Here is a 19,957-nt window from a genome sequence, read left to right on the forward strand (position 1 = left end):
TACACACACTTATATACTCTGGGTGCATGTGTGTGTAAGTATGAATATGTGTGTGTAGATGGATGGAGAGAGAGATGCACACACACACACACACACACACACACACACGAACTGTAGTCCAATCCATGTAGAGGGCATAAAATCATGAAAGGTATGATTGTATCTTCAGTCTTCCAGTGTAAACAAATAAGATACCGTTGTCAACTGTTCAAACTATTCTGAAAAGCAATGTACTAGAACGATTAGTCATGAAAGCCAGCAATGGGAAACAAGGCAATAAATATTAACTGTTGCTTTTAATGCCAACAATCTACTCCTTTCTATTCGAAACATAAAGGGATAGATTGCCAGTTCCAATGTTGCCTGGTATGCTTAAGAGACAAATGGGGGAAGTAAGCCATCTGGTGGTAAAACAGCTGCATAACAACAGAAAGTAAGAAGACACATAATCAGACAAGAAACATGCGCTGACACCAGAACAGTTTGAAAAGCATCTTTAAGCAGAGAATCAATACTGTTTATTTCTTTCACAGTTATTGTAATGCAAATATACCATTGTTATAAATATAAAGAATCTGAAATTTCTGGTCTCATTCTTTTTAGTGTTCAATTTTTGGACTTTAAGACAATGTTCACAACAGTTCAGACAGTTAGTTTTGATGATGACAGTTAGTAAATGATTCTAACACTACCATAGGAAGTTCCCACAGATTACAAGATGTATACAAGGCCATTTCTCACCCATGTAAGCACATCAACTATAATGTACAAGTTATATTGTCACAACAGGTTATTAACTTTGAAGTTGAGAATTGGCCCAAACAACCTTGCTTGTTGCATAGTTGACAAACAAAGCAGCAGCTATTTAGATTTAAATACTACAATATTTAAAGGACAAAAGGAAAGGGGATTTGGGGTTTAAAAGTTGCTTCTTGACCTTTATCCCCAAACCTCCCACATTATGAAGAATCTACTGCAACTGCATTGGGATGTACAACGACAAAATCAAGATACAGATGGGCTGTGTTACGAGTCAGTTAAAACATAATGTTACCCATTCATTTTATTCTCCAGCTCACATAAAATGTTGTATGTCAAACAGCAAACCCATGCATTCTTCAGGAGCTACACTTGAAACGATCTTGTTTCATTTTTAAACACTGCAAGCTGTCTTATCCCTTGCACTCAGAAGCATTAAAACTTTAATATTTCACATCACCCTGAGCCTTCAGATCAGTTTATTCATTTGTTTTCTATGCTGATTCCAAAAGTAATTTGATGTTATTACAGGTGTACGTGGATGTGGGAAGAATAAGCACAGTCTCTGATGGAGGGCAGTGAAAAATTGCATTATGCCTCATGTTAATCTGACAGGCACAAGTCCCCTTTATTGTACATGCTGATTTCAGTGGAAATCGATCTCTGGAGCTGCAATTCTTCTCCTTATTTTTAGAGTGTCAGTTTTGAAGGGAAAGGGGGTATTTTAATAAGGAAGTATTCCTTAACAATAAGTTTCTGTATATTAATTAGGGCATGTCACATTTTTCAACTTTCGTGGATGTCGCATGCGTGGATGTGCGCGCACTCAAATTTGCGAACCAGTAGGAGAGTAAATGAACCCCACCCCTGACCACAGTGGCCCTTTCATGCTCAATCAATAGAGAGATGTATGAAACTGGTCACAGAGGCAGCAAGAGAGTGTATACACATGAGAAATGTGAGGGTCATATCAGAGGCCAAGAAACATAGAGGCTAATGTCGAAGAACAAATCCACACAAGACTTGATGAAACTCGCTTAAACATTTTTGTAACTCGGGAAAAAAATTTCAAAAAATAATTTTCACCCCATGAAATGACAGCCCTACAGTGTATACCATCTATTTCATTGTCTTTAGAAGGACCTCGGATTATTTTTCATATGCATAGTTTCTTCCTCTTTTTGGAGAAAAGTAAAGACAAATCATATATTGTTTGTGCATACAAATTTAGTTTTCTGTGTACCTATCAGTCTACTTCTTTCACAATTGTAGCAATATTTTGCCATTCCATATTTCTACCTGAAAGTTGATATCTTCATGCCAAAAGATAATCTTTCCATTTTTCTTTGCTCTCCAATATTATTTTAGTTGAACATGCTTCCAATTTTTCATAATGCATGTTAGAGCAATGCTCAATACTTCATATGGTGGAATCTCCACTAATAAGTTATAGTATCTTCTAGAGTTTTCTAACCATAACCAGACTGATATTATTTTACAGCACCACAAAAATCAGATTAGGAACACAAGTTGAAATAGGGAAGAAAATGGTAAGTGAGCATCTGTCTACCCTAGACGAGTTCAAATCACCAGGACCAGATGGATTACACCCCAGGGTTCTGAAGGAACTGGCAGACAAGATCTCAGAACCACTGAATTATATCTTTCAGAGATCCTGGAGCACCGGGGAACTACCAGAGGACTGGAAAAGAGCTGATGTGGTTCCCATCTTCAAAAAAGGGAAAAAATTAGATCCAGGAAACTACAGACCTATCAGCCTGACCTCAGTACCAGGAAAGATTCTGGGAAAGATAATCAAGCAACAAATTTGCGAACACCTAGAAGCAAACAAAGTAATAGCCAAAAACCAAAATGGGTTTGTCAAAAACAGATCATACCAGACTAATCTTATTGTATTCTTTGACAAAGTGACAAAATTAGTGGACCAGAGGAATGCCGTTGATATAGTTTACTTGATAAGGTAGACCATAACCTACTACTAGATAAAGTAGAAGAATGTGGGTTGGACAGCATCACCACCAGATGGATTCATAACTGGCTGACCAACCGCACTCAACGTGTAGTCCTCAATGGAACTGCAACTACATGGAGGGAGGTATGCAGTGGAGTACCCCAAGGCTCTGTTTTGGGCCCAGTACTCTTCAACATCTTCATCAATGATTTGGATGAGGGAATAAATGGGGAACTCATCAAATTTGCAGATGACACCAAGCTGGCAGGAACAACCAACACTCCAGAAGATAGGCTAAAGATACAGAAGGATCTTGACAAACTTGAACATTGGTCACTATCTAATAAATTCAATGGTGAAAAGAGTAAGGTTCTACATTTAGGCAAAAACGAAATACACAGGTACAGTATAGGTGGTACCTTGCTCAATAGTAGTAACTGTGAAAGGGATCCTGGAGTCCTAGTGGACAACCATTTAAATATGAGCCAGCAGTGTGCAGCAGCTGCCAAAAAGCCAACACAGTTCTAGGCTGCATCAACAGAGGGATAGAATCAAGATCACGTGAAGTATTAATACCACTTTATAATGCCTTGGTAAGGCCACGCTTGGAATACTGCATTCAGTTTTGGTCACCACGATGTAGAAAAGATGTGGAGACTCTAGAAAGAGTGCAGAGAAGAGCAACAAAGATGATTAGGGGACTGGAGACTAAAACATATGAAGAATGGTTACAGGAACTGGATATGTCTAGTTTAGTAGAAAGAAGGACTAGGGGAGACATGATAGCAGTATTCCAATATCTCAGGGGTTGCCACAAAGAAGAGGGAGTCAAACTATTTTCCAAGGCATCTGAGGGTAGAACAAGAAGCAATGGGTGGAAACTAATCAAGGAGAGAAGCAACATAGAACTGAGGAGAAACTTCCTGACAGTTAGAACAATTAATCAGTGGAACAGCTTGCCTCCAGAAGTTGTGAATGCCCCAACACTGGAAGTCTTTAAGAAGATATTGGATAGCCATTTGTCTGAAATGGTATAGGGTTTCCTGCCTAGGCAGGGGGTTGGACTAGAAGACCTCCAAGGTCCCTTCCAACTCTGCTATTATATTGTACTGATACAGCAATAGCTTATAGGCTTATATACTACCCCATAATTTGCAGTACTCTCTGGGCACTTTACAAGGTGCATTATTTGCATATTGACCTCAACAATCTGGGTCCTCATTTTACCAACCTTGTAAGGTTGAGTCTGTTTGTTTGTTTGTTTTGTTTTGTTTTTATTGGATTTATATGTCAACCTTGAGCCCCATCAGGATCGAACTCTAGGCTGTGAGCAGAGTTTGCCTGCAATACTGTACTTTAACCACTCCGCCACCAGGACTCATTCTCTCCAATATTGAGAATAGGCATTGTATCACCTCAATGAAGGCCACTTAAAGCAAATATTTATTTTAGATTTTTGTACCACCTTTTTCCTAGGAACTAAATATGGCTTTTCATAGCACTGTTCTTTTTCCCCCTGCGAGGTGAGTTGGGTATAAGAGAGCAACTGGTTGAAAATCAGCCACTGAGTTTCCATGGTGGAGGGTAGACTCAAAACCAGTTTCTCTGTTCTTGGTACTTTACTCACTATATCACACCACAGCCATTTTGTTCAGATTATTAAGACTGATATATTACTGAAGAGAACAACTGGGTTTACAACAGTACTCTGGGAGTTCTACCATAGATTGGAAAATGCTGAGTTGGTTTCTTTAGCTGTTTCTTCACTATTATAAAACCAAAAGGACATTATATCAGTGAAAGAAGAATCGGGCTTCAACTAGCCTATGGTTCACAGCTTCTTTGTCACGATGGGTTGCTAACTGATTGAGATGGGTATTCTGGAATGAGTTAGGAAGAGACACATTCCCCTTCTAAGCCCTTATTGCACTAAGCACAGTTACACGTATGTGTCCTTCAGAAATCTTTGGTTTGAGACCATGTATTTATCAAATACTTCAAATCTCATTTAGCAACAATTCATAGTTATGAAGGTACTGTAAAAGTAGCTCTGCGACATTTACAGGTTTGTAAAGCAAAGGAAAGCTGAATTAAGATTGTAAGCACAGTTGTGGGTTCACTTAGCAAACACTTCACTTAATACTGAGTTGTGGGTCCCAAAGGAGATCACTGAATGAGGACTACTTGTAATGCTAAAGGTGCAGAAATTATTCTAGATTACCACAGGAACCCTTCTTTTCTAATATTGGGAAGATCCCTTGTCCGCTTTAGATCAAGAAATACCATTACAATTATAAGTAGCTTATGTACCTACATTCCTTCATATATATATATATTTTCAATAAATATGGCACAAATTCATTCTGAATTTCTGAAACTGAAACTCATAATATTCCAGAGGACTCCTGGCCTCATTGTCAGCCTCTTTGCCCATTGAATGTCATGAAAGAAAAAGGAAAAAAGAGGCAATGAAAATGTAGCTGACTTCTAAACCAAGCATCTCTTAACAGTTGCATTTACTGAGCTGGAAATGGCCAAACCCATCCAGGTGATTGTGGTGGTAACACGACCAGGTGGTTGGAAGGCACGTAGCCCTTCTGTCCATTCACTTCCACTAAGAACCATTCGTTGCTTCCCTTTTTATCGTGGGGTTCCAGCACAGTCACTGATTGGCCTGCTTGCAGACTGACTTCCTGGTTGCTCCTGGCTGTGAAGGGATAAGCAGCACTTACCTAAGAAAAACAGAAACACAGAAACAAAAACACAGTTATAATACTGGATATGATAAGGTTTTGATCATCACATTACAGGATAAGATACCAAAAAATTAATTAAACATGGACAACTCAGTCCTATCCAGATAGCCAAAGCAACTTTTGGGGGTGCCTTTCTGCAAACATCCTGAAGAAGTAGAAATTTATTCTGAAATTTATGATAGGTAGCCACGCTCAGAGAAGGTATCTAAATTTGTGGCATTATATACAGGACACAAATGAGCTACCAGTCCAAAGACACGAGAACATTTGATTGTCAATTGTCAGCCTACAGAAAAGGGTAAGTTTGAAGCTGGTGAGGCAGAAATCTCTCATTTTTAGAACCAGAAAAAGGCATACTATAAAAATAAGAGAGAAGAAGAAGCAGAATCTTTCAAAGCCAAGAGAAAAATAGTGAAACAAGAAGGAGAGAAAAAGAGCCAGAATTTAAACCTTGAGACTAACATATATAAAGGGCCCGGTTTCTTTCTCCAGGGTGTTGTTAGATGAATTTTCTTGCCTGTATGGCTTCCTAATGTTCTGCAGTATGTGGACTTATGTGGACCTTGTTGAATTTGTGAATGCTGAGCAGTAAGAGGCATGAATGAAAATAAAACAAATGGAAGTAGTGACAGGCATATAGAATTGTGAATTATTCAACTCAGTTCTGGATACTAGGCAAGCTCACAGCAAACCTAAAGTAAATGTCCAGAGTGTTTGAGCCTTGGAATGCAGTTTGTGTCAGCCCCGGAGACATTTTTCTCCTGGCATCTGCAGGGCTGCCACAGTGGAGGCTGGTTGAGCTGTGAGAACAGGGGGGTGGGGGGTGGGGAGTAGAGATAGCAAAGGGATTGTAACCAAAATAAAATTCCTTCCTCTGAGAACCAGGTCGTTCCCACCAGGTGCAAGAAGGCAGGATATGAGGCCAGATGAACTTTGGACTGTGACCCAATTGGGCCATGGGATGGACTGCATGGACAGGGGGAGAGAAAATGTACTTTTAGCTAAGGGGTAACCCAAAAGGGGCTTTAGAGTCGGGTTTCCCCAGATGTGCCAGTATGACCTGCCTAATAAATCCAAGCTTTGAGGAGCATGCCAGTCTTGGAGTTTTGGTTCTGTTGGAGGGGGGAGGGTTTACTTGGAACTCTGACATTAACCCGACCCTTGACAGTTTACAGTGGGGAGTTTCCTAGTGACGCTAGGAGGGAAAGGGCAATATAAACCCCTCTTCCCCACTAAAGAAGTCCTTCCAGATCCAGACAATACAAAGAAAGATCTTCAGGGAGGAAGATCTAGCTTGGCTCTGACCACATTCCCTTTTGGGGCTTTCAAATTGGGCGTTGCTCCCAGGCACCCATCTGGGAGGTTAGTGGGAAAAAGGGGAGTGGAATCTGGAACTAGATTATTCCCTCTGATACTTTCCTAGGACTGTACCCAAAATGTGCGTTGTCAATGAGGGGCCCTTTCTATGTCTCACGACATTGAACAAGATGGAAGAGGAAACTGACATTCACCCAGAGAAGCAGGAATAAGGTGCCGATTCAGGAGATAATCCTGCTTTGGTTATACTTAAGTCTGTTTCAGGAAACCATGGGATTTGGTTTCAGACAAAAGATTTGAGAACCCAGTGAACTGTTATTTTGATTTCTTTTGCTTAACAATGCATCTCTGGTAACTGCACTTTTCCTCCCTGTCCTCATGATGTTGTCTTCATCTTATCCACAGTTAGGCTTGCAGGGAAGAGCTGCCTTCTGCAGAGTCTTTTGTCTGTGTTACTCCTGACTGGTACTTTCCAGGCCTTATCCAGATTCCTTACGAATATGAATATCTCAGGCGCTGCCACAAAGAAGAGGAGGTAAAGCTATTCTCCAAAGCACCTGAAGGTAGAGCAAGAAGAAATGAGTGGAAACTAATCAAGGAGAGAAGCAACTTAGAACTAACGAGAAACTTCCTGACAGTTAGAACAATTAATCAGTGGAATAACTTGCCTCCAGAAGTTGTGAATGTTCCATCACTGGAAGTTTTTAAGAAGATGTTAGAGAACCATTTGTCAGAAGTGGTGTAGGGTTTCCTGCCTGAGCAGGGGGTTGGACTAGAAGACCTCCAAGGTCCCTTCCAACTCTGTTATTCTAATCTATTCTATTCTATTCTATTCTATTCTATTCCATTCTATTCTATTCTATTCTATTCTATGGCTTTATTGCTCTTCTAAAGAATATTTCACCTACTGTTCTTGAGAAAAAGCTCTTGTTGTGTGCTGCAGAGATTGATTTAAATGGGAAAGAAATGCCAGATACTACATATTATTCAGTGTTGCGGGTTCTGTCCCCATTGGGTGCATTACAGGTTTCCTGTTTCTTTTACCAGTAAAGAGTTTCATGTTGCTACACCATTTACTATTATCATTTTGGGAAGTGGGTGAAAAACAATTTTGTTCACTCCATTTTGGATTCAGCAGCATTAGGTGATGATATTATGTATGCCCAGACCAAGCTCCCTTGCATGCTTATATGGCTGCATACTAACACTATCTTGGTGCTGCCAATCACAAAATTAGAGCTGGATTTCTTGCTCATGCATGGTCCCTATTGCTGCTCATTCTCCTCCTTTACCTCGTGTTCCCCTTCTGGGCCTCTTACCTTTTAAATGGACTATTTGTAACTATGGACCTAGTCCTTTCTCAGACCCCTGGACTGAAATTCAAAAGCAGTTCATCTGAGAGGTCCAGAGGACGGACATTCATAAAATGGGAGTGAGCTTCTCCCAATACAATAGGATTAACTTTTAGGAAAAGAACCTTGTTGCATTCTGGTTTCATTACTGTTACAAAATTGTACAATAGTCTCCTTCACTGCTCAATGTTCCCAGAACCAGTCTCTTGAAGTCACGGTTCCTACAGCAGCTTCTGCAATGCACTGTCATTATTTATGTTGTTTGGGGGAGTGCCAATTTGCCTACAACACTATAACCTTAATAGCACTAGCTGCCAGGATGACTACAATTGCTCTATGCTCATATGCATGGACCAATTACAGTAGCATGACGGCAGAAGTCCACTGTAGTGAGTGTGTTCACCATAGAGATTGCTGGTATACCAGTTGCTGAGCTGCGTTGCAAGTTCTTGGATTTCATCTTGATGTCTTGTGGCAGTTGCTGGAATTCTTGAGGTTTTTATTCTTGGATGACTTTGACCTTCATATCTTGGGAGATGAGTCTGATGTAGCTCTTTGGGGGTTTTTTGGGGTGGGTTTTTTTTTTTTGAAGCTTTGTAATTGGTTTATCAAAATATAAATTCAAAAAAGTAAGGAAAACTTAGGAGGGGTAGGAGAAAAAATAAGGTGTAAAGCGGGAAAGGAAAAGAGAAAGGCACTGTCTTCCGATTCTCAGTGGAAGATAACAACATTAAACCACAACTTTTTACTTTTACACAACAGCATGCACAAGCCATTTCTATAACAATACACCATCTAATTAGACAAAACAAAATCAACGTTTCTTCCCCCACCCCCCACTGCAAGCACAAAATCTGGAAGCAATTTCAAAATAGAAACAAGGTTAGACATATTCTCTTCTTGGGATACAAGAATCAATTTGACCGTCTCTGTTTCTCTTTGCTGTGGGGAATAATATATGCTCTTGTTAACTTATTAATCTTTATTGTAATTCATATTAAGAGAATTCTCTATATTATTTCAATTTTTTTTTAACCTTAAAGGGACAAAATTCAAATCCCACAAGGTATCCAGATGGCATTGAGGGGAAGTATTCAATCGGTTCTCTCCGGTTCGGGAAAACCAGTAGTGGCAGCTGTGGGAGGCTCCGCCCACCTACCCCAACATAATGCACAAGCACTGCGCATGCGCTCACATTCGCAAGCTGGTAGGGAAGGTAAATGAATCCCACCGCTGGGTGTGCCCCACAATTTGGCAGACTGTTATATCTCAATCCTGCAGTCAATCCTTAGAACACAGAGGTGGCAAGAGATGATGGGATTACTCCCTGGAGGCTTTCCCCCAATTATTGATTCAAGTTCCTTAGTTTACTAGAGAACTAATATAAGCGGAGTGATGGAAAAGAGAACTAAAGCAGTAAAGGTATAAAACCAGAAGCAGATAACACCAAACATTAATGGAAGTTCATGTTTCAGCCTACACAATAGTGATAAGAATTGCAATGTGGCAGTTCTCTCTGCACTTATTTCATCTGGTGCTAAAGATTCATTCTTGTGCTAAATTACAACCTTTTAGAGAAAGGTGAACAAGACAAAGTGGCTGCACACATACTGGATGAATTTGCATATTTTTGGAAAACGATGTCACTTGATAGGGTTTTCTGTACTTTTAATGTTGCCAGTTGTGATTTGAATTCAGGCCACTGGTGGGTTTCTACCAATTCGGACCGGTTAGCCCAAACTGGTAGCTCTGACTGCAAGCCGAGAGCGAACCAGTTCTCTGTTTGTTTGAAAGCAGTTGACATTCCTGGGTATGGCTATGTTTAATTAATTTTCCCTGGGGTTCAACGTCCCTGTTTTAAAGAATATAGTTGAAAGATGGTGGGGAATCAGAAGACCATCATACAAAAGATCCTAGAGGAAAGAAGCTTTCTAGATCTTTTCCAGTTCAGATTCTAGTTATGAGACAGAAATGGTATTAGTCATGGTGGTGAATAGTTTTCATGCGGAATTCATGCGGACTAAACTTTTCAGGGTCCTTTTAGAATTTTGACTTTTAGCTCCTACACAAGCAGCAAGTGAATGCCCAAGTCTAGCTGGGTGCCTCTTGTGATCTTATGTATTGTTAGACATAACCATATAAACTAATCCTTCATATGGCTGCTACATCTTATCAATCTTTGTTTTGGTTTTCATTGCTCACTACATGTGCCGTATTTTTCGGAGTATAAGACTCACCTTTTTCCCCAAAAAAAGAGGGTGAAAATCTGGGTGTGTCGTATACATTGAATACAGCATTTTTGGCCTCCTGAAACTCAGCCCCCTTCACAAAAAAGGACATGCAGAGAGTTTGGGAGGCCTGCAAAGTTCTCCTGGGGGCTGGGAAGGCCAAAAATGAGCGAAAAACAGGCAGGTTTTTGCTCATTTTTGCCCCTCCCCCAGCCCCCAGGAGCACTCTACAAGCCTCCTAAAGAGTATGCATGTTCTTTTGGGGGGCAAAAAATGGGCCCATTTTCATGAAAAAAGGGACGTTTTTTGCTAGTTTTTGCCCCCCCCCCCCCAGTTCCAGGAGCACTTTGCAGGCCTCTTAAACTCTCTGCATGCCCCGTTTTTCACAAAAATGAGGCGTGCAAGAGGTTTGGGAAGTCTGCAGAGTGCAAAAACCTTTTTTTAATTTTACCTCTTCAAAATCTTGTTGTATCTTATACTCTGGTGCGTCTTATACTCCAAAAAATACAGTATATTTTTTAATTTGACCAACACCTTACCAGTTCCCAAATCTGACCCACACTCATGTTTCACTTTATAAATGTCTCAAGGATGAGTCAACATATCTGGGCTATTCCATATTTAAATCCTTTGGAGATCCTATTTCTAACAAACTACCTGGGGGAGGGGGAGGGGAATCACTTGAGAGGTATGCCCAATTTTGCATCCTGAAATGGCCCTGATAAAATATAAATCAGCATAACAGGACAGCAAATGCCATCATCTGCCAGTCTCCAGCCATAAATTCACTGCCTGTACACAACCGGTACTATTGTCCTTGAAAATCAAAGCAACAAGAATAAGCAATAAGACAAGAGTGGCTGAAAAACATGTACTTTACTCACCTGTAAAACTGGAGTGCTGAAGTATGCTGGGGGATTGGGAGTTTGGGGGAAGTTGTAGGGAGGAGGCATTTTCCCAGCAGTATCGCCCTGGGGCACAGTCGTTGTTCTGGGCTTTGAGCTGGGGGCATAATGGTACCGTTGGAGCTTCCCAGGTGAAATGTAGCCTCTTGGACCTGCATAGTACATAAGACAGGTAGGGTCAGGCTGAAGGCTAGACTGCTGACAAGAGTCAGGATGTTCCCTTGTTGTTTATCAGCTAGTAGCAGATGGCTGTACTGCAACGCCAATGAAAGTGGCGTGAACTTGACATGATTGGAAAATAATGGTGTAGAAATAACGATTGATTTAAAAAAGAATGGACAAAAAGGCAGCATTTATTGTAGGAAAGAAGAGAGGATGTGTGGGATGTACTAATGAAAGGATGTGATTTTTACAAGAGTTTTTGGCAGGATGTAATCTGTCCTATTTTAAAATCAAGGCCAGGAGGAGATATTTTTAAATGCATTAAAATTTTTACATGCATATAAAAATCCTAATGATACAGCGACAAAGCCTAACCTTTTAACTATGGCTATAGAAGTAAGGTTTTTATTGATTTATTAATGTATGTGTTTTAAAATGCTTAATATAATATCTATCAACTTATTGATCTCAAACTGTTTTATTTTATACTAACCCTTTTTATTGTACTGTATCTGTACTTTCTTATTTGTGTCTTTCAACTTAATAATAGCAGTTAGGAATAATACTTAGACTTATGTGCTACCTCACAGTGCTTTACAGCCCTCTCTAAGTGATTTACATAGTCAGCATATTGCCCCCAACAATTTGGGTCCTCATTTTACCAACCTCTAAAGGATGGGTGCCTGAGTCAACCTTGAGCCGCTCAGAATCGAACTGCTGGCAGTTGGAAGAATTAATCTGCAGTACTGCATTCTAACCACTGCACACCGCAGCTCTTGAACTATAATATTTTGATATTGTTATGTTGTTATGTTATGTTACGTTACGTTTTGATGTTATGCTATGCTATGCCATGCCATGCTATATTATTATTACATTAGATGATGATGATGATGATGATGATGATGATGATGATGATGATGATGATGATGATATGTTATGTTATAGAAAGGGAACAAGATGAGTGGGAAAGATGACCAAAATTAGCACAAATATGATGAATGGAGACAAGAAGGGGAGATATAGAGCTATAGGGTTAGAATGAGTCCTGGAAAAAATTACACTGTAGGGAAAATATAGAGGAAGAGGTGTTTAATATAGAAAAAGAAAGGACAAGAAAAAAGAGAGGAAAGGAACTGGTTGCAATATGAAGGCAGAGAGAGAGGTAGAAAAGTCAGTGTAAAAGAATGGTAGAGAAGAAAGAAAGGGCAATTTGGACTTTTGCTCCAGCTTTAGGCAAAGTTCAACCATGGGACAAGCAATCTTTAGTTCAGTTAATGATCTTCTAGATGCTGAAAATATTTCTCTTCCTTCACCCCTCTCTGTAGCTACTCCCCAGCCCTGCAATTTGGAGAAAGGCTGTCTCATTTTCTGCCTAACAGGATGATGGTACAATTGTTGAGGCATCTCTCCTGTATTTTGTAATTACCTAATGCAGGCAAAATCTGGTAAGGGAACTTACAACTCCTGGGATACTTGAGTCCAGCTATCCTACCACCACTCTAGTTTTCCTCCTGACATTTGATTTTCACTATTCAGAGAGCAAGCAACTCTCTCTTTCATTATAACCATTTAGCAAGTATACAAATATATCTTTTTTTCCCCTATCACCTAGTTGCTCAGACAAATCAGCACACAGCCAGCACCTCAGCCGCACAGGATGATACGAAATAGCCAACCAATCTACAAACATCAACTCCATCTACCAATCAGGATGCAACTACACAGCCAATCAACCCACTTACAGTAACAAAACCAGCACTCCACACACCCACCCACCAACATTTATAGAGAGACGGCAGCTCCGACCACGCTTTACTCACACAAGCACGAAGCTGAAAACACCAACCTGAAGATGGTGAGTGGGACCTCGCTGAAATATTGCCAAGACAATCTCAATCTTACACGGGAAAAGGCCCGAATACAACAAAACCAGCATACCTACACCCGTGAAAATCTACGAAAACATATATATATATATCTGCCAAAGGAAGAACTGCAAATTCCGTTTTTTTCCCCTTCTACATTAGCTAATCAGACTATCAGATCACATGTTACATGAGCAATAGGACTCTATAATAATCTTCCCCAAATTGCTGAACTCCAGATCTGATGAACTATAATTCCCCTGATAACCAGCTAGAGATTTGGGAGTTGTAATCCAACACATCTGGAGCTCACCAGATTAGGCTCAATGAAATCTTCTGTGGTTATGGTTTAAGCTTCTTATCTGATGCAGTAGGGATGTAAGAGATATCAGACACAGATTCATTTTACATCAAAAGGCTGCACTTCATCAAAGACTGTTCTGCAGCTAGATCAATTTACTCACCCCTTCTTTTCCTGCTAAAAAAGTTCTAAATGCCAATGTGTATTTTGTAAAATAGTCCTTTTGGATCATTTGAATGTATAGGTGCATCTTTGCACAAGCCTCCATTGCTTAAGGACTTATTGCAATTAAAGCATGTATAATTCAAAAATATAAACCATATAAACCAGGTAGGTAGACCATATTGTATACGAAACAGCATATGTTACAATATAGTTATACAACTCAGCCATCATGGGATTTTGATGCATAAGCCGAAAACAAAAATATTTTGACTACAAACAACTGCCTTCAGTTGAGTTTGATTTTTACTTATTTCAGGGTATACCCACATACAGTTCATATGAAGAAGAAAATACACCCCCTTTGTATTCTATGGTTTTACATATCAGGACATAGTAAAAACCATCTGATCCTTAGCAATTTTTTAAAAGTAGGCAAATCCAAATGAACAACAACCCATGACGTATACCATGCCATCATTTATTTTACAAGTCCCGAGGATTCCTGGTAATGTCCCATTCAAATATTACACGGATCTGATCCTACTTAGATTTTTGAGATAGATATTTCAAAGAACCATGGATTTTTTAAAAAAAAGCGCAAGTACAAAGGAAAAAGAAAACATTACTTTTCAAATTTCACAAAACAGAATAATGTGTGCCATTCACACGGACTGGGTTTAGACTGATCAGACCATCCCAATTTACCATTTTTGGTAACAAAGAAAATAGGTCCTTGGTGCTCCTTGAGCTTGCTTGTTTTCTTGCAGAGTTGATAATGATTACCTACTTTGGGTAATGAAACATCTTCAAGGAAACCACCAAGCTCAGCAATGGTGGGTTCTGGATCCCAGTACGGTTGCAACGGGGCCCGACGTCCACCGCATGAACACGTGCAGCACGCACGCGCACACATGCGTCCTTACCTTTTGCAAAACCTCCGTGATGCTCCAGCTGCTCGGGGGAGCGTTGCACAGGCACTGTGCGCCCCATGCATGTGTGCGGAAGCGCCAAAGAGCTCAAATACAGGTAAGGAGTTCGGGCGGGCGAGTGGGCCCTCTGGAGCACCATACCGGAATGGTACCTTGTGCTCCGGACAGGCACCGATATGCCCATACCAGGGAGGACTGCCTACAAACCACCACTGAAGCTCAGGGAACACCAAGGATCCCTCATTTCAACCCCGAGCTATATACATTCTCCTTTATTGGTACAAAGAAAAGGGTTCTGGGTGGTTGCAACAATAACAATACCTCCTGAATCAACCAGCCATCGGTTTGTGTTGCCCTTGGAGTCCATGCCTTGCAAAAGAGCCACTATCTGCCCTCTCTGCAGAGTCAAGTCCATGTCTTTGCAGCCACCGGTGTCGCTTGTCACCTGGTACAACTTATCTGGGCTATGTTTGTTCAGAAGCAAAAGGACCTTCTTCTCCTCTGCAGAGCTAAGAGGCTATTGAAAAGATAGAAGGAGAAATGAGTCAGAAATATATCCCCCGTGGAAGAAATAGGCTGCTGTGTTTTATGCACTTATGCATGAATCATAATGAAACAAGGTGCTAATGCATCTAACCAAAAATATCCTAGAACAAGGTGTGATAAATCCTGATAGTCAAAACGTATTTTGCACGCTAAGTTTCAGAAAACAGAGAAAAAACAGGCAATTCTGCAAATGAGGCAGAGTGGGACTGCAAGAAATTGGGCACTGGGAAAAGGAGAGGGAATGTTATTTTCATCTGCTTCTAATACTACCAGTTCTATTTCTTCTACAGGGCCAAGAGCAATACATTTGCTTGAGACAGCTGCTGCTGAACCTCACTGCTACAGCCTTTCAAGCAATCACACTAAACTAAGGTCAACTTCTCTGAAAATTGTCAGTAGGCTAAATAAAACATGCCTAAATTACATTTTAAAAAATGCAAAGCATAATAACTGTCTACTTATTTCCCTTCCATTGCTGGGGATGCAAATATCTAGAATCCATCCGGATGTTTTATGTGTACAATTCTCAAATTATAAAGTTTAAGCAATATGGCCAGTAATTTCTTTAATGGCAAGTCATTTAAATCTACTGCAGTACAAAATCAACTGACTAAGATTATCTGCTTTATCCTTCCTAATGCTTCTATTGGCCCTGAGATTGTTTTGGAATTACTAGTAACTAAATTTGTTTAGTCAGAAGTCATTACAGAACCATCCATTGGCCTACAATTTATACTAAAACCATCATCCGCTGCAGAAATGATTTCTATATACATTGCAACATATATGGGTCAATGACTAAAAAAAAAAGATCTTAAAAGGGTTCGTACGCTTTTCTCCTAAAATACATAGAATGCACAAATAGGTTGTCTAGTAAAGATGTCTGAGTGCCTTAATGAAAAATGTGACAGCATAAACTAAGACTCATCTTGAGTTCTTCACAAAAGGGTAAAGCAAACTCTCCAAAGACAAACAAGCAGCCTTTGAATGATTCACTTCCCTCATACTCAAATTCCAACTTTATACACAAGACAATCCAAGAGTCCAAATATCACAGAACGTCACTGGATAAGACTTAAAAATCACCTGGAATTGCCATGTGCTTCTTCCATCCCCATGCCAGATATTTATGAATCAACTAGCCATCAGTCAACTGAAGAAATTGTGCACGTGTAAACACCCCTCCCCCTATTAGTTTTCCAGTAGCATCGTACCTGCACAGCGGGGTTTGGCAAAAGAGTATCAAACTTCTCCTGGAGAAAGTACAGCTGATCTTCTGCCTGTTTTAAAGTATCCATTACCATTTTCCAAAATTCAGTTGCAGAGAGATGTCTATGGGGCAGCTATAAGAGTAAGCCTAGAATTAAACGACTGAAAAAGAGTATGTGTAAAACAGTTCTAATTTTCTTAAACTTTGTAGTGGGTCTTCTGCTTTTTATACCCTCCATAACAGGCTGCACAGCAGCACAAAAATATTTTTAGGAAATGGAGTGGGATTTCTGTGTTTACAAGGAAATGCTACATTTCTTTTCTTCAAGGATATGCCTATTAGTTGCATGCAGGGAGAAGCAATCGAATAGAAATCTCCTTTTACCTGGACAATCTCCCCTTCTGCCTCTCGGAGGACTTTCTTGGCCAGATCCCTCTGAAGAGTCACGAAAGAACACAGGATGCAGGCCAGCCACTTCAGGGCCACCTGGTTGAATGTAGGAAGCTCAGATACAAGCAAGGAGTTAATGCCAAGATAGGCATTCATGATAGCCTCCTCCTCATAGGTCACACTGCCCGTCTCGTTCCTCTTCTCCTCATATTCCTCATAGTCGAGCAGCTTATCCGAACGCTTCTTGATCAGATTCTGGGGTCCCCTCAGAGTCTCTGACAAGTTGCACAGTGGCTTATATACCAGGTGCTCCAGCCTCTGCTTCTGTAAAGGAAGAGATGCAGACTTTTCTCAAATCTTGACCTCCTTCTTTGCTCTGTTCCGACGTGGAAGATCAGAAGCCTTTGGGCTGAGAGTCTCTGGTCCTTCTCCTTGCTTATGTGCCTAATATTTAGAGAAATCTTGAATAATCTAAAACAATCTCAAAGAGCTTGCTTTGAAATTTTGGAATATATATGACATTATGTTCCAATTCTCAGAAATTGGCTCATTGGGTAAGATGAATATTTTTTTCCTTTGATAAATAATTGTATCTCACAATGATTTATCATCATTATTGTCTTCAGTTATGCTGAGACTACAACTCCCAAAATCCCAGTTTGTCTTCAAATGTGAGAAGGCAAGGCTATAATCAATCCATCCGATCCTTCCCTCTTCCCAAATTTGGCAAACTAGAAATGATACTTACATAGACAGGAAAGATGGTGCTGTGAAGCTTTTTTGCAAGGGAACAATACGGTTGGGTAATGTATGTTTCTATATCCAATTCATCCTCATGTGGTTTGAAACTAAGGAACATCTAAAAGATAAAGAAGTTAATCTGATAACCTAAAAACATGATTTTATCGGAAACATATCCTGTGATTCACATGAAATCAGTCTCTAAAATGCCATTATTATTTATTGAAAAGCAGTATTTTTCAGGTTAAACATGCATGAGTTATAGGAATAATATACAATTTGATTAAAGGGGGGATATATGGAAGAAAGGCTTGAAAACTAAGTTAAATTTTAATTTTAAAGAATTTTTATAAAATGATGTACCATTGATACATGACACCAGATAACTTGTCCAAAATGTATAAAAGCAAATTTCAAATATTTGTTGGAAATGTAATCAACTAGTGTACATTTTTTTCATCTTTAGTGGACCTACAACAAAAATATTGGGATCAAATATGTATTTTGATGCAAATGATTTTAAAAGTATACAACTGAGACTTTTCTTTGGGGCTTAATGGACAAACAAATGGAAACCTCTTCTGGAACGTTGCTTTTACATACAGTATGATAAAGAAAACGAGACTTTATATGCTCAAAAGTGGAAAGGCTTACAAATACCTGCAATGGAAGAATGGATGATGAAGTTGGTAGACTTGGTGAAGATGGCAAAATTGGAAGCCTCGATTTAAAAAAAAAAAGACTTTCAACAAATTTTATTTCTACTTGGAAATTACTTTTGGATTTTTTGTGGGACAGAAATGAAAAACTGATTTGGAGATTTGATGATTCAAATTTTGTGGGACCATCAAAATAATGCAGCAAATATTAATCTTAGAATAAGAGTTTGATGCATGTTTAATATATATACGTGTACCAAAGAAAGTCAAAATGCATTCTTTTTGTATTTTTTTTCTTTTCTCTTGTCCCCTTTCTTTTCCGGTTTTTTTTTCAAATCTTTTTTCTGTTTGTTTATAGTTTAATTTTGTATTTTTTAAAAAATAAATAAAGTTACTTTTAAATGCATGAGTTATAGCACACTATTTAAAATAGGCAAAGGAAAAAGAGAATGCAGGAAAGAGATTGGAAAGAAGGGGAAAAGAAAGCTTTGGTTGGTTCCATAAAAGTTGGAAAGTGGTGAATTGTGATCACAGGTTATGATTTGCCACTGTCCACCTTTTATTATAGAAATAATAAAGGCAGGACACCAATCAAATAAATAAACATAGAGTCCGGTTATGAATGTTTGAAGTATTTCTACTTCAAAATTGCAACTTACACAAAGAGTCAGTGAAAATGCTATACGCTAATATTATTAATTGGTGGTGGCACTTATGTTACGGATGTTGCTGTGAAGTCTCATTCTGGGAGAGTTCTGGTCTCTGTGTACTGAGGTTGGAGTAAAAGTTTTGGTTTGGTATGACCATAAATTAATGCAAATGTTTCATGAGTCTCCTCCCAAACTTTGCCTTAGTAAATCATTTTACAAATTCATCAGCACATTTACATAGGTGTTTCCATTGATCAGAGTCTACTTCCAATTAAATATTCATAAACATGGTAGTTTTCTGTTGAAGAATGTACAGTAGCTCTGGCTACAAGAGAAGGCCTTGAGAAGGAGGTGGGAAATGGTTACTCAGCCTTGGAAAATAAAAAGCATAAGAATCTGAATGAGATAACCTCTCCCTTGACTTTATCCTTGAGAAAGGAGAAGGTTCTCTATAGGCTTTCAAGATTCTATTAATAACATTGCAATAGCATAGCATTTAGACTTATATATCACTTCACAGTGCTTTACAGCCTTCTTTAAGGCATTTACAGAGTCAGCATATGGTCTTCATTTTACCGACCCCGGAAGGATAGAAACCTTGAGCATGGTGAGACTCGAACTTCCAAATGGCAGGCAGGCGGCAGTCAGCAGAAGTAGCCTGCAGTACTACACTCTAATCACTGTGCCATCATGGCTCTTAATGAACCCTAACAAGGAATTCTAACAAGTAGCATTGCTAGAATTCCTGCAGTGTCAGTTCCTCGGCCTGACCTACCTTGAACAGCTAACATCTCTCCATCATCTCCCAAAAAAAAAAAAAAAAAAAAATAGAAATTCACTTCAGGTGTCTATTAAGCTCTACTTAAACTGTATGTTAAAAAAAACCAAATGTAAGTCTTTAAAATGTGCCTCGTGGTTACACATTTTGAAGAAGGGTTGTCTAAGACGAATTTGCAATATTGTTGTATCAGATTTGAAATCTCTTGTAGATTCCTGATGAGGAAATGCTCTCTCTGGGAAAACTTTCTTACCAATTGAGTCTGACAA

General features: G+C 39.4%; 1 protein-coding gene across 5 annotated transcripts in view; it reads right to left on the reverse strand.

Moving 5' to 3' along the window:
- Positions 1–479: 479 nt before the first annotated feature.
- Positions 480–19,957, reverse strand: part of ARHGEF37 (Rho guanine nucleotide exchange factor 37) — a 61,006-nt gene continuing 41,528 nt past the window's right edge. For all 5 annotated transcript variants that reach the window (XM_081935516.1, XM_081935515.1, XM_081935518.1 and 2 more), the window contains 6 exons: positions 17,609–17,719; positions 16,855–17,184; positions 16,475–16,603; positions 15,036–15,231; positions 11,269–11,441; positions 480–5,463 (listed from right to left, as the gene is read on the reverse strand). In XM_081935516.1, coding sequence (XP_081791642.1) covers positions 5,248–5,463; positions 11,269–11,441; positions 15,036–15,231; positions 16,475–16,603; positions 16,855–17,184; positions 17,609–17,719 — 1,155 coding nt within the window. In that variant the 3' untranslated portion in view covers positions 480–5,247. The remainder of the gene's footprint in view (positions 5,464–11,268; positions 11,442–15,035; positions 15,232–16,474; positions 16,604–16,854; positions 17,185–17,608; positions 17,720–19,957) is intronic.

This window comes from Natrix helvetica (genome assembly GCF_964273705.1).
Source record: "Natrix helvetica genome assembly, chromosome: 1".
Taxonomy (NCBI): Eukaryota; Metazoa; Chordata; class Lepidosauria; order Squamata; family Natricidae; genus Natrix; species Natrix helvetica.